The sequence below is a fragment of the Lepisosteus platostomus genome, chromosome 7 (genome assembly GCF_059453375.1).
Source record: "Lepisosteus platostomus isolate fLepPlt1 chromosome 7, fLepPlt1.hap1, whole genome shotgun sequence".
NCBI lineage: Eukaryota > Metazoa > Chordata > Actinopteri > Semionotiformes > Lepisosteidae > Lepisosteus > Lepisosteus platostomus.
The window spans coordinates 64071577-64087584 of NC_142617.1; the positions used below are offsets into that span (position 1 = coordinate 64071577).

General features: G+C 39.4%; 1 protein-coding gene across 1 annotated transcript; it reads right to left on the bottom strand.

The window, feature by feature from the left end:
* Positions 1-757: 757 nt before the first annotated feature.
* ireb2 (iron-responsive element binding protein 2) lies at positions 758-15938 on the bottom strand. The gene is made up of 22 exons (XM_088641768.1): positions 15783-15938; positions 12986-13081; positions 12176-12341; positions 11403-11540; positions 10847-11071; positions 10623-10692; positions 9827-10010; positions 9326-9465; positions 9059-9230; positions 8793-8893; positions 8559-8675; positions 7758-7917; positions 7504-7639; positions 6989-7073; positions 6323-6479; positions 6029-6153; positions 5807-5911; positions 5491-5633; positions 4952-5099; positions 4238-4360; positions 3397-3582; positions 758-3102 (listed from the first exon to the last, which is right to left on the bottom strand). The coding sequence occupies exons 1-22, from the start codon at positions 15805-15807 to the stop codon at positions 2980-2982; spliced, it is 2925 nt and encodes a 974-aa protein (XP_088497894.1). The 5' UTR covers positions 15808-15938; the 3' UTR covers positions 758-2979.
* Positions 15939-16008: the final 70 nt, after the last annotated feature.

A 16008-nucleotide genomic window follows, 5' to 3' on the forward strand; every position in this document is an offset into this window, starting at 1 on the left:
GTCGCTGATACATAATGGCACATCATAGAAATGAGCTCCCTTTTGTGTGTAAAGCAGTTTGGGATCCTTTGAGATGAACACATCTATATATATAATATGTACTTTATGCATGCAAGTATAAGATACTTGCAACCTGTCAACATTATAACCATGTAAGTCTAGATATAATAATAATAATAATAATAATAATAATAATAATAATAATAATTGCTTACACTTACAGAGCGCTTTTCTGGACACTACACTCAAAGCGCTTTACAGGTAATGGGGATCCCCGCCACCACTAATGTGCAGCATCCACCATCCACCAGCATCCAGAATTAACGCTGTACAAGACCATTATAAAACCATTCATTCATTTGTATGCAGCAGATACAAATAACTGCACATATACTGAAACAGAAAAAATATTGAGGACAGTTCCTTTCTCTCTGAAAGTAGGATGGGTTAATTCACACTGATACATGGATGCAATCCAGAGCAGAACTGGTGGAAGGGGCCAGCATTTTTCTTTCTTTTGCACTTAATTCTTTTGCTTTCATGCAAGACAGCTGATAAGGGCAGAATTTAGCAAATGTGTGTAATATCCATTTCAGCGTTTCTTCTGGTAAGCAATTATATAATAATTTTATAAACAGTATCAGCCAGATTAAAATGATTGCAAAGTAATAAGCAGTTCAATGTAATTAAGTAACGAAGATCCACTGATACTACACTACCAAATAAAAAAAAAAGAAAAATATTTACAAAACAGAAATAATTGCATTTCAGTCTTTATTAAAATGTATTTACATTATCAGCAACAGTTAATAGTTACATATTTAATACATTTTGTACAATACTTATTTTAATAAGTACTCCTGATAGGCTTGTGCTGTATACCTGTGCTGTATACATGCAGTTCTGAAACTAGACCAAGGAGACTGCTGTCAAAATCTGCTTTGGCAAACCCCAGAGACTACTGTAAGTAAAGCACCACGCCACACATACAGACTTCTAAGTTCATGGCTACGTCTAAAAGTTACTGCACTTTCATTGTCTTTTCTGTACAACGTCGCTAGAGAAATATAAAACTGTACCAGTAAACTGTGACCACAAGAGCAATGAAATGCGGCAGCACTGCCACATTGAAGGCAGAATTCATTTAATAATAAAATAATAATAATATTAATAATAATAATAATAATAATAATTGCTTACACTTATATAGCGCTTTTCTGGACACTCCACTCAAAGCGCTTTACAGGTAATGGGGGATCCCCTCCACCAACACCAGTGTGCAGCCCCACCTGGATGATGCGACGGCAGCCATAGTGCACCAGAACGCTCCTCACACACCAGCTCTCAGTGGGGAGGAGAACAGAGTGATGAAGCCAGTTCATAGATGGGGATTATTAGGAGGCCATGATTGGTAAGGGCCAATGGGAAATTTGGCCAGGACACAGGGGTTACACCCCTACTCTTTTCGAGGAACACCCTGGGATTTTTAATGACCACAGAGAATCAGGACCTCGGTTTTACGTCTCATCCGAAGGACGGTGCCTGTTTACAGTATAGTGTCCCTGTCACTATACTGGGGCATTAGGACCCACACAGGTCGCAGGGTGAGCGCCCCCTGCTGGCCCCACTAACACCCCTTCCAGCAGCAACCTTAGTTTTTCCCAGGAGGTCTCCCATCCAGGTACTGACCAGGCTCACACCTGCTGAGCACCAGTGGGCTGCCAGTTGTGAGTTGCAGGGTGATATAGCTGCTGGTTTAAGAGCTTGACTTGACTGAAGTACTGAATAAAACCCAGAAAGCAAGACTAAACCCCAACTTCCCAAAATAGTTCAGAAACACACAACCCACATGAACCGATTAAAAACAATGGTGTCTGAGGAGCAGCAACTACTGGTGACGTGGTTCATCACTTTCCAGTGGGACTGATTATCACAGAGCAGAACCTGGAACTGCAGAGGACAGCATGAACAGTTACTCACACTTCTAAAAACTCACAATAACACACGTGTCTTGGGGAAAAAAAAGAGAGAATTCCAACTGGTAAAGCTTATTCTGCAAGGCCATGTCAAAGTACTTTTAGATAGGGGGGCAGCTTTGGCAGTCTCGCCCGTTAAGAAATATCGCACAACATGCCAGATATGGGCCTAGCTGAAGGTTATCCGGATGGCACAGACAAAACTCTGAGGTAACAGTAACTGACACTGCATATTATTTGTTTTTTAAACAATGTGCAGTGATGAGCGATTTCATTTACTACTTTTGCAACATTACATACTATATAAACACAAAACTAGCATTATCAAACTGCCAGTAAACAGACAATATTAGTGACATATGCCAAAATGTCAAGAAAAGTGCATTTAATTGGATATTTTACCCCCCTCGCATCAATAAATGAATTTGTCAACACCAATGATATACACAAGGAAGAAAGGCAGGAAACAAAAAGGTTTAATTATCTTGAATCTCTCTGAAAGTGCTATGAGGATTTAGATCAGACAGACTCCTGTAAAACCTGTTCTAACGACAGTGATCTGGCTTCAGATTTTAAATTGACACATTCTTCACATCAATACGAACTATTAAGGAAGTTAGTCGTTCTTCTCAGTGATTCAAGACATACACAAACAGTCCAAAAAATGATTTCACAGTTACCAAAACAAAGTATATTGGATATGTTTCATGTGAAAGGAAGGCATCTGGAAGTGATGGTATGGAGAAAAGAAAACATGGACAATGTTCAAGCTGGATCTTGAGTTTTCCATTCAAGGTGTTCTGGCAGTCAAAAGGCCATCCACTTCTCATTTCTACAGTGTAACTGTCTTGTTGTCTGAAAGTTTATATATCTTAGCATTCTTCATTTAGAAGAAGTGAATCACAAAATGAAAGTATGCTATAATTTGCATAATCTACAAACAACTCAGCAGATACAAGACAGCACTTGCTGTTGTTGAAGGCTTTGTGTTGAATAGGCTCCATCACGGTAAATGTTGTAACATGTTGCGAGCTACATACTTAAGGATGCCACCATGCTTGTAAAAAACAATATCCATTTCACTTTCAAAGAGAGCAATAACTTTGAAAGTCTTCCCGGTGCTGGCCTGAAAAATACAAAATAAAAACAGAGAAAGCTAAAATATTTCACTTTAAATACAAACTCCAATTGTACAGTCTGGTTAGTGGGTTTTTGATTATTTCAACAGTGTTATCTCTCTTAGCACCATCTTAAAAATACCTTAAAACAAAGAAACACTGCCTTGTTTGACAAGTGCTTCTATAAACACTAGCATTGGAGAAAATAGAATTTATCCGTTTCATTTTTGAAATGGAGATAAGTTTGAGTTGTTTTTAAAATGTTATGAAGTTATTGCTTAAATGTACCAAAAGAAGCTGACCTTTACTGTCAGCTCCTGTCGTGGGGAGAGGTCTTCTGGAATTGACACAGAGAATTTCTCCTTTCCAGACAGTCCTAGCACATCGGCACTTTCTCCAGGCAGGAACTGAAGAGGAGCTATCCCAATGCCAACCAGATGGTTTTTGTGCATTTGTTCAAAGCTCTCTGCTATTACGGCTTTCACACCCTGTGAAAAAAAATACGCTCAAAGACACAAAACATCTAAGAACATCAACCCAAACTTTCTTGATTATCACATTATGGTACAAAGTCTAACATTTCAAGACACATAATTATGGACAAATAGGACTGCATCTCCTCAGTAATGTTCTCTTGAGGACCTTACATTGATAATGTATATGGCAAATTTGGACAGCATGACTATGACTTTCAACTGATTATGACAAAAAGCCTGTTTGACTGGAAATGTGTCAATATTTTTATATAAAAAATACACCTATATATATATATCTATATTAAGACTTGCATTTGCAGACTTTACCAAGTCTTTTTAAGTGTTCAGCTTGGCTCCCACCCCTACCATCACTAATACAGCATTAAAAATACAAACACATCAAGAAAAATATCTAGGGTACACAGGAATGCAGAGCTAACGAGCCACAAATGTCACAGTACATTCTGTCCCACATACATTCATTTTCTGTAAAAGACGATCACAAACTCATTCAAGACTTCAAGTAACTCCACAATTCCAGATGAATCAGCTGATTGGCACGTTAAGGTGAAACTCTTTTATAGACATACTGCTTTAATGTTTGACATTGTAAGTGCCGGGCTTGAGCAAAGCAGAGTCTGAACAGAATGGTGTACTGGAAGATTACCAAGAGATAAGGTCCTTTGGCAGCCCAGTCTCGAGAGCTTCCAGACCCATACTTCTTTCCTGCCAGAATGATCACAGGGATCCCTTCCCTCTGGTATTTTTCTGCTGCATCAAAGACATCGAGCTACAACACAGACAGCAAGCACACTAAATACAGCACAGTACTAAGCATTTGTTAAAGGGACAGATGCGCTATGGAAAAAGAGGCAATGAAATGAGCTATAGAATGGTCTAAAACTGATTATATACTGAATAAACTCATAAAAGTAATAAGGATTACTTTCTTTTGCTAGCCATGAATAACCATGTTGTTCTTTCCTGTTGAAATAATCAAAACAGTAGCTGGAAAATAATAATATCAGGACAAATGCTACAGTAAGAACAGTCTTTCCATTAATTTTCAGGAAGCTGCTTATTCCTGGTGAGGGTCACAGCAAACAAATAGCAGGTCTACACCCTTTATGGGACACTAGAGCATCCTGGGGCTCCCATTGGCCCACATGGAAGATTTAAAGATGTCAAGTAAACCAGAGCATCCTGTGAAAACCCACGTTAACATGGGGATAACACACATTCCACAAAGAAGGAGCCCCAGTCTGGAAAGAGAACAATTAAACTTGCAAAGTAGGCAGATCGATAGCGAATTTATTAAGCATTAAAACAATACTTAAGACCTTTGCAGAACAATGACTGAACATCCCACACAGTCACTTACAATTTGTTCTGATGGAATATGCAGTGTCTTAGGCCCCGTCTTTCCAATAAAGCGATTCTGCAACTTGATGCTGGCAAAAGTGCCTCTAGTCATCACAGCATCATTTCCTCTGCGAGCCCCATAAGAATTAAACTCTCGAGGAGTCAGTCTGAAAGAATAGTTTAAACTGAGTTTAGACTGAAATACAAAAAGTTTCACACAAAACCATAACAATCTGCCAGAATTTATGTCAAATTAATGTCTAGCTTTTCAAAGGCATTCATGGTTGACTAATTTGGTCAGTTTTAATGCATCAAATTTTCTTTTATAATCCCAAACGTGTTTGTCCCACTTTTTTTTACTTTGATAAACTGTTTTTATTGGCTGCTGCACCTGCAGGGACAAACAGGTTTGGGATTATAAAAGAAAATGCATTTGTTATGACGCATTAAAAGCAAATTTGAGAAAACAGAAGAGCAGTTTTCATGTTTGTATTAGATTCGTTTCATAGTTTTCATGGATTTGAACAGAAAAGGATGTAATCTGAGAAGAATTCTTACCGCTTGCTCATCAGGTATTTTGCAGCGGCGCTTGTGCGAGCTATACTTCCAGCAGGAGAAATGTGATCTGTTGTAACCATGTCTCCCAGGAAGAGCAAGGCATGGGCATTCTCAATAGACTGTGGAGCAGCTGGCTCTTTGGTCTGAAAATAACACATATTACACACAACTTGACAAGTGTCGCACCTAAAGAAATAAACATCCTTCCACTTTAAGTGGAGTTCTTATAATCTACATTCCTAAAAGTATCCTTATTGCCTGGTTTTGTTTACCGACAATGAAGAAATGTACAGATATTATTTAAAGTAAAACTTACAAGTTTCTGGAAAAATGAAGGACATCTAATATATGTAGATTTTGGATCCCAAGAGAATGTGACACTTTCTTGTGCTTCAAGACCATTCCAGAGCTTGTTTCCTTTCTGTGAATAACAAGCACAATACAGATGAAATCAGAGTAGTCCAATACACAGAGACAGTAATTGAACTGATTTCAATTTCTCTGTGACAGGCAGGGACGCATTTGCTGTAGGGCTGACCTCCATCCTCTCTTTCAGCTCTCTGAACATGGATGGGATGACACTCTGCTCCTCTGTCTGCTGGAGTTCCTCTCTAGTGGGCCAGACATCACGCAGGTAAATCTCTCTACCATCTGAATTCTTGCCTATAAATAAAACAAGTGTAGGAATAAACATAAACAAGCTATATTTACAAAACAAGTTATAATTTTTCAGAGTCCATAACCCATACTAACTGTAATAATAGTTCACATTCAGCATTCTCTACACCTTAAAAACTGAGTAAAGGCCTAAAGTGTAATTGACAGGGCTTACCCAAAGGCTCCATCTCAAAGTCTATGCCAACAGTGCCAGCTATGGCATAAGCTACCACAAGAGGTGGGGAGGCAAGGTAGTTGGCACGCACGCATTCACACAGACGACCCTCAAAGTTCCTGTTTCCAGACAGCACGCCGCATGCGACTAAGTCTCCCTGTGAACAAAATGTGAGGCTCAGGTTTGCAATACTTCTTGCTCAATCAATAAACGGTTCCTACACCACTCTAGCAGTGATGAAGCAATGTAAAACAAAGGACATTTCTGAAGCACTTATCAGATGCATTGAGCAGTTTTTAATTTTTTTAAGAGAATCATATCTTACACAAAAAAGGAGGACATGCTTTAAAACGTTACAGCCAAGAATCCTTCAAATAGTCTGCTTAGAGATACTCGGAGTTCTAAGAAATGCACAGTAAACATAAGTATATTGAATATCCTGTTTCTAAATTCTTCTAAAATGATTGATTTTCAAAACCACTCTAATAATAAAACTACAAAAACTATGTTTTCATCAAGGGGTTTAATATATTTTTACACTATACATTGCTATTCAATATATGAATGGTTAAATACTTAGCACTAAGTTTAACCATTCTTACGCAGGCGGATATTTATATACACGTCTAAAAACACTTAGTAAAAAAATCTGAATTTAAACACTACCTCTTTAATCGCTTCAATGACAGCATTTGGAAGCGGAGCTGTGTTTCCAACACAGGTGGCACATCCATAACCAATAACCTCAAACCTGCATAAGAAATATAAAGCAAAAACCCAAGTGACAGCAGAGATATATTAACAGCTTAAATCATATGCTTCAACACTTTCCACTGCTTCCAACAGTGCATGTATGCCTATATATACTGAAATGGGAAGCCAAGTAACTATTCATACACAGTAGTACAGAAACCACAAACAAGGGTTGAACATAGATTTACAAACAAACGAGAGACTTGCAGTTTTTTTCCAAATGTCCTTCTGGTATAACTTCCAATTTGGTTTGTACTTTTTTTAGCCTCAAAATAAATGGAAATAGAGCCTCAGTGTGATCAGTCCTTTGGGAAATTCACTTACAAAATGCTATAGCTTTGCCAAAAATGTAAAAACAAATAACCTCAAACTCACACAATGGAACGTGTCTTTTCTGATCATGCGTCCTTCCTCAAAGACATACGTACCCGAGCTGACTGAGGTAAGGTAAAACGCCACTGGCACTGAGGTAGTGAGTCACCATTCCATTCCCAGGTGCCAAGCTGGTTCTTATGTAAGGTTTAACAACCAGGCCTGCCTCCACTGCCTTCTTCGCCAGCAGCCCTTCAACAAAAACACCACAATCCACCGTTACAAAGCAGTTTTTCACCTTCCTTCTGTAGCACGTTATTTCAGAGGTAAGGGCTGTATTGACATCCAGACGCTGTTCACGGAGGCTCACCTGCTGCCAACATGACGGACGGGTTGCAGTTGTTTGTGCAGCTGATCACAGCAGCGATGACAACAGAGCCATGGGCAAGCTCGTACTCTGCTCCTTCATGCTGAAAAGACACTACTGTGTTCTGTTTTTCAGATGGAACATGAAATCCTTTAAAGCCAACCTAGAGCAAAATAGAAAGCATTTTGGTCCCACAATTGATAGAAAAACATAAATTTGAGTCACTTCCTTCAACAAAATCAGGAGAATACCATCATGTCTTGAGATCTGCCAGTGTATCTTAAGCATTCTTTTATGCTAATACTACTTAACATTAGACTGTCTTTCCTTAACCTGTGAAATTTGTCTGATTTCTTACACAGTCAACAACTGTATATATTCGTTTTAAACATTAGCCATTTAGGATAATCTTGAACACGTGCTGTCTGTGACTTGGGAGAGACAGTCTGTTGACTAAGAAATTAAACAGGAACTTGTTCCTTCCACTCTAAAGTTCAAACTGTTTTTCCAATTACCATTATTTCAATTACCTTATGACACCAAGATATCAAATCACCTAGAGGAAAAGATTCAGCGATATACTTAAGTATCAATAATCATGCATGCTTTTGAAAATACTGAACAAGTTGTGGCCTCAGTTTGGTATTTCATTTTTTGTGATAACTAACTTGCTTAATATGAGCATTCACAAGTTGATTGCTTTTTAAAAATAAATAAGTATGCAATAGAAAAATAATGTGCAATACAATTACACCACTGATATTCCAATTCACAGAATTACAGATCCAAGAACAAGTGTATTACCTTCTCATTTAGACAGTTCAAAAAATCCTGCTTCATGCTGGTAACAGCCACTCGGTCCTGAGATCTCTTAGGGCCACTCACATGGGGAATGATGGAGCTGAGATTTATCTCTATTATCTACAAGGCAATGACAGATTTGGGTTATAACCACCATTTCAAATTTAAATTGTATCCAAAAACACCTGGACTATTAAGTTATTGCACATTTTGAAATGTGAGATATTCCAGACACACCTCAGAATAATGTGGATCTTCTGATGGGTCCTCATAACTTCTAAACAGTTTCACAGCTTTAAGATAACCTTCCATTAATTCAAGTTTCTCTTTGTCAAACTCTGAAAACCAAAATAAGATCAGCATTAAATCAGTTTTAAGCACACAACACGAGACATGTAGCAACATAAACAAATGAAGATGCAAGTTTTAACTCCTGTTGTCAAGATATGGTGCATTTCATTTTTTTTTGTTCATAAGGAATTTGAGGTTAATTATTTTCTTACTTGTTTGTTTCAAGTGCTTCAGTGTTATATGATCAACGGGGAAAAAGCTCACAGTGGCATTATACTCTGGGCACATGTTGGCGATTGTAGTCCGGTCTCCAGCAGATAACTGAGACACTCCTGGCCCAAAAAACTCCACAAATTTACCCGCAATACCAGCCTGTCGAAGGTGCTGAAAATCAGAGTATATTTTGAGTGAGAAATTTAAAATAAAACCAAAAAATAAGTGGTATATACAATGCTTTGACACTCTGGGTATCTTCATACCTTAGTGATGCCGAGGACGATGTCTATAGATGTAGCTAAAGTGTTAATGGATCCAACTAGCTTGCATCCAACAACCTGGGGTAAAGCCAAGGACACAGGCTGGCCAAGCATAACAGCTTCAGATTCAATACCTCCAACACCTACAACAGATGGAATACATGCTAAGTGACAGGCACAGGGAGTGGCATTCACATCCAAAAACTGTCACATATTTCTTTTAGTATGTGGTAGCATACCTCAAGGCAGTAAACCACTAGCTACAAAAATGCAAAGTAAAAAATGAAAATGTTTCAGGTTTTGACACTGTGGGAAGTAAACTTGCAGGGAAAACATCAGCTTACTGTGAAGAAAAACCAGAGACACTCATATGGAAACATTTACAAGGCAAATAAGAAACACCCTGGAATAACAGTTAAAATAAAGCATGAGGTATTGCATAACTGTATTGCAAAATACTCATGCTGAAGCAGCTACCCACCTGTATTGCAAAATTCTACTTACCCCAACCCAGAATCCCAAGGCCATTGATCATGGTTGTGTGTGAATCTGTCCCCACTACACTGTCAGGGTAAAGAAACCTCCCATCATCTTGGACAACGTGTGAAAGATACTCGAGGTTCACTTGGTGCACAGCCCCCATTTCAGGAGGCACCACATTCACATTTTTAAAAGCCTCTGAGCACCACTGCAAAAAGAAAAAAATATATTTTTGTTTTTCATTATACCCACCTGATTTAAAACAGACCAACTGGGGTTTTTTTTTTACACCAAAGCTTGCAACTACCAAGCCCACGAACCTCATACAGAGGAGAACGACCCAGTGACACTGACCCAGCATGTACTCAGGCTTTACTGCCTAAAGTGCTCTGGCGGCCCTAAATGTTACGCGCCATTTCAGTGAATGGAATTTGTTGGCGTTAGTTTTACATTTCCAGTATCTTCGGGGGCTTCTTAAATAAGAGCAGAGGCTTTAAAAACATTCCTGCGTTGACGGTTTGTTCCCTGCTGTGCAACCAATCAGAAAAAAATAATCAGTAACAGATTATTTGGGGTGTGAGCCAGATTTAGGCAATTCAAATGCTATCGGCTCATGTTTTGCACTTAAATAATTGATCAACTGCAATATGGATCACGTCCACAAAAAATAAGATAAACTGTTAAAACTTAAAAGAGTGTGTGTCCAGTCTGATGTTTTAGAAGTGTTTTATGCCACGTTCTATATAATGTATATGCTATGGGGAAAAAATCCAGGATGTTTTCCTAAGCACTATGCAGAGGTGAGGCTCGAGTGCCATACCTTAATGAACTGCAGCCGCTCCTTGTTCCTGCTTAGCTCCATCTCTTGATTCTTCAACGCTACTTCCGGTCTGTAAAGGACAAGACGGAAAAATTAAAGTTAGCACTCATGTTTTAATAACACTGTAACACGTTAGGTTTGTATAAATATTACATGATGTATAATATTAAGTAAATCATTTTTAATATTAAGTAAAAAAGAACGCATCAATCCACGCTTCATACTCGGACACAGGCTGCAGATGGAAGGGGCACAGGATCGGGGTGTTTTCAATCTGGACAGCAGTAGGTCTTCCTGAGGTACCAGCGCCCTGGCCATCTTTACAAGAGCCTTTACAACTTTTCTGACTCCCACACTGGCTTCTCCGGGGCTGCGGTTTGGCTGTCGAGGACCTGGCAGGTGCTCCTGGCCCTTCCCCTCCTCCTGGGTTTGGGGCATTCTGGATTGCGCTGAAATAAAACAACACCACGCCTTCACAGAAGTGCACAGGAAGTGCGATTCACCTTTACACACCAGACGACTGACAAACATACCAGACAACCGTAAAGATATTGGTAACAATCACACATTATGAAATAAAACAAAGATCAAATCAGTCTCAACATGCTGAGACGCGTGTCTGTGAACCAGTTCAATATGGGGAAATCAAAAGAGTGCAAACCTAAACCATCACAATTAATGTGAATTCAGACTAAAATAAAAATATAACTTCAACACTGGCACGAAAACGTTTTGAAAAGGTTTGAAAGTGAGTGGAAAAACTACACATAATCCACTTACCATTTGCTGAAGTCTATCTGAATTGAATGGTCAACAATGAGATCGGTGGGACAGAGGGGGTTGACCTGGCTGGGGTCGCCGCCCTGCTCCTTCACTGCATCTCTCATAGCAGCCAGATCCACCATGGCAGGAACACCCCTGTCACGACAAGCACACACTGTCACGCGCGGCACACGGAAACCGTGATCATCTCACTCACTCACGCACGCACGTGAATTCTCCGCTACCATCCGGTGCCGAAGTATGCAAGACCAAGACCACCAGGTTTCGTAACAACTTCTTCCCCCAGGTAGTAAGACTGCTCAACACCCAACCACAGCAGACGCCACAGTTACTCAAACGGCCGCTGGCGAACAGGCAACCACTTGAACTGACAGTGTGCACCGGCGACCTCCTGTCACTTGCACTCTCAGGACACATACGAAGAGCGCTAAATACCTCCTATCCTTGTGTTACTTTCGCACAATCTGTAAATTGTATTGTAAATTGCAATTGTGTAATTTATTGTGTCCTAATCCCTATAAATTATACTCTTCTATCCCTCTTAATGAGCTCGCAGACAAAGCATTTCATTGCCGACAACACTGCTGTCTGCTGTACTGTTCGTGCACTGATAAATAAACCTTGACTGACTGATCGACTGAACTGGATACTGGGTTCCGAAAGCAGCCAAGAGCAACACTTTAAAAGCCAAGCGGATGATTTTGGAGCAGACTGCAGGCTCTGCCAACACCCCTGGAGTTTCAGGAGAGAGTTTCAAGCCACAGACTCACGTGAAATCCTGGAGGAGAATGCGAGCAGGAGAGAAGGGCACTTCGGCACTACTCTGCTGCTGGCACCAGTCAAGTATATTAAAGACATCCTCCTTCTTCACATAGAATCCATCACATTTCCGGATTGCAGCTTCCAGTATGACACGGATGGACAGAGGCAACAAATCTATGTTGAGAAAGAAAGATGAATGAAAGTGCTGGAAACAAAAGTATTTTCAGATGACTCCCGCAATGTCATGCTTGTACTATATTAGGATGTCGGTGATCCTGCTTCTAAAAATGTTAGAAGCAAGAGGAATGAAGGCCCTTATATGGCAAAATAATGTATTTAAAAGTGAAAGCAGATCGAAGTATTTTCGCTACATATTTTAAACAAGAAATGTTTGTGTTTTTTTCTAATTGTGCAAAGGCAAATGGATGTAACAGTTTAATGGAATGCACGTGATCTGTTATGATTTTTGTATCTAGATTCTCCTGGGTAAAAAATGTGCTTATTATTTGTTGTTGAGACAGTTATGATTTTGACTGACTGAATATAAGACATCACTTTGCATTCTGACAAAAGGAACTGAGAGACTCATTTAGAAGACTTCTTAAGATCAAAATATCATCAGCCTGGTGATGAGACACCTAAGCAACTAATAAAGGGAAACCAGGATTGACTGAATTATTAAGTTCTAGAGTGGTACCAAAATTACAAATGCCAAGAAGGAAATAGAATGGATTCATATTTTACAACAGTCCACAATACAATCAAACAACAACACAGCTGAAATTATTTGCATTTTATTAATTTTTCCATTCACTCACCATATCGTGGGTCATTGAGCTTCTGCGGGTTAAAAAAAAATCTGTTTTCATTTCCATCACTTTCCAAGGTGTCAATCAAGTCTTTGAAAGGATGATCTGAAAAAAAAAAGTGTATGACTTAACTATAGCCTCTTTTCATAAATGTTCCTGTATGACCATAACGGAGATTATGGCACTGTAAGCTTTACTACAATACCAAGTTGGCAATTCATGATCTTTATTGACACCATGTTTGGACTGGTTGGATACTACTACTGTGGTTGAAGTAAAACCCTGTGACACCTTATGACTACATGCTCTAAAATAAAAAAAAGGTTTTGGTTGGATTATAGAGTCTTCCTTTGCTACATTAGATAAAATCTACTTCAGTTACTGGCTCATAGGTCAACTCCAGTAAAAGCGATTAAAAGTAACTGTTTAAACGTTGACCCCTAGCTGCATCTATAAAGATACAGGTTCTACAAACCCTTTGAGTGCTTTGGCAGTCAGACTCCTCTTAACTTGCAGTTCTGTGAAGGAGCAATTTAAGTGTGGTATGCTCATTAAGAAAATTCTCCAGAGGGTTTAAACTGCCAGAAATATCTCACTAGATTATACTGGAGCAGTTTCTTCCTAATCAGTACTGGCCGAATGTTTTAATCTGATTTAGGAATTTTACAGGAATGTGTTTTCTCTGCTCACTTGTATGAACTTTGCTTTCTAATTCTCTTCTGCTGAAGCACAAAGTACTGAACTTCAAAACGACAGTAATTAATTGATCATCAAAATACTCTGTTAAGCTCCTTTAGTCAAATAAATATCCTGAGTGTTCAAAATCAAATCTTTTACTGTATATTCTTTTACAGCTGTATGAAAAAACAACACAACTACATTATAATTAAGTTTCATTACCATTTCACATCTTTCATTGTGTATTTCCAGGGAGGAGAACAGTGCTTTAATCTTTTTAATTCCCATACTTGACTCAGTTTAAATTTCTTTAAGACTTGTAAATAATGAAATACAGAATGTCATGGGGAAAAATAATTATTGCCTCCTGTGTTAAACTGAATATGTTCCTCTTTACCAAAAACATATGTATAACAAGGGTGTGCTGTTACTAAACACTGTATTAGCAACCAACGATGAGAAAAAAACAAAAAAGCTTTTATGAAAAACCACCTTAGTAAGATACAAAATAAACAAAAAGTGGAACAAAGTGTGATAACTGCTATTCAGGGCTGATATGCAAGCTTTTTATTAAAATTAATGAAGAGCATTTTGCTACCGGTTCTGTGCTTTCATCAAAGCTGCAAGAAAACATTAAACTCCTAGTCCTAGGTTTTCTCTACAATAAAGTATAACACAGCATAAAAAAAAATTGTATTACTTAATGATTTTAATAATTTGACATTAAGGCTAAAAGCTCAACCAAGCAAAATTCACATACATTAACAACACATCAATATATCCATTTTGGATGTTTTTGCAATATTACCATTAACAATGGCAGTAACTACTGTAACTGAAAAGACAAATGGAACAGGGACCTCTTTCCAAAGCTTCCAGAGTGGTATTTTCCAGTACCCCCAGTGCATAATCTGCCAACCCTGTTGTATTTCCAAACTAATAAAACTCCATAGGAAAATGTATATGCCCGTTTCATAAAAGTAATCTTCCTGCAATGTAATCTTTCACTGCATGAAACATTCTAGAAATACAGGCTTTGCAATATATGTACTTGTGTGGGAAGAAGTCCACTTCCTGATTATATCTATTTTTAAATGTAATGCAAAACTACAGCAAGTCATTAAAAATCACTCCTGATTCACAGATGCGGCAACCCAAACAGAGGGATGAATTCACTTCAAAATACTTCATTCATTCATTTAACATAACAGAGATTCTGTCATCAGCGTGAGCGCTGCACCCAGGAACGTATCTCAAACCTTTCATCAAAGAAAACGTGGGTTTTAAAGATCCTACTGTTCGTTTCTTTTTTTTTCTGGGGGGGACGCCTACACTTTCTGACAGACAGACCCACCCTCGACTTATCGTTTCCAACGTACAGCACAGAACCGGTGCTCTGGACAGATAACTTGGAGATGACATTATGAGGGCCGTGTCTCAACTCAAAACAGCAGCTCCCAATTCGATGGGGGGGGGTCTTTCAAAAGAGCGAACAGCAAAACCATAATTCTTACAGAAGGTCTGTGGTGTACTGAATTCAACTGCTTTCGGGTTTGTTTATCGCTATCGTTTAAAGATTGCAGTTTTGTTTCCTAAGAAATAAACACCAGAAAAAAACAAAAACAAACCAGAAGCCCCTTTTACCGAATGACGCAAAAGACATTCATATATACGGCAGGAAAGTGTCATGCAGGTTTCTTTAACATCCAGGCTCAAGAAGCCAGACGAGTGACAGCACAAAACGCACTCCGGCCTGGGCGAAACGGCCACTCTCACTAACTTAACCCTTCAAACCGCCATGTCGACATCACAGCGGAAACATTCACCGCTCCCAGCAGAGAGTGCAGCGAGAGCCACGGTTACTCTAAACTGAAAAAGACGGATCATCAAATTACTAACAGACTGTTCTTTTCCTGGTCGGTTCAGTAACTAATACAAGCAGGCAGCGAGCCCTAGAGAAGGCAAGTGGTAGGAACCGCACAGCTATGTACAGAAAAAAAAGGATATCCAACGTAAGTAGCGGTTAGTACGACAAACTGAAAGCTGACAAGCGTTACTTGAACCGTGCCACTGGACGCTAGCGCTTCGCTGTGGCTGTTATTAATGTCCTCTTTGTGAACTCGCTTACCTTCTGGTACAGCACCGAGCGCCATAACGGCATCTGAACCAGACACGATCTCCTCTGCCGCCCATGGCAACGCCCCCCTCCCCGGCGTGCCGTCCAATCGCCGGGCGCGCCGCGCCTCTAGCGGACCCGCCCCCTCAGCGGCAGGCAGTCATGTGACAGAGGCGCTGGGGGAGGAGTTCTCCAGGATGTCGTGTTCGGGCGCCTGCGCGTATACGTGCTTTTTAAG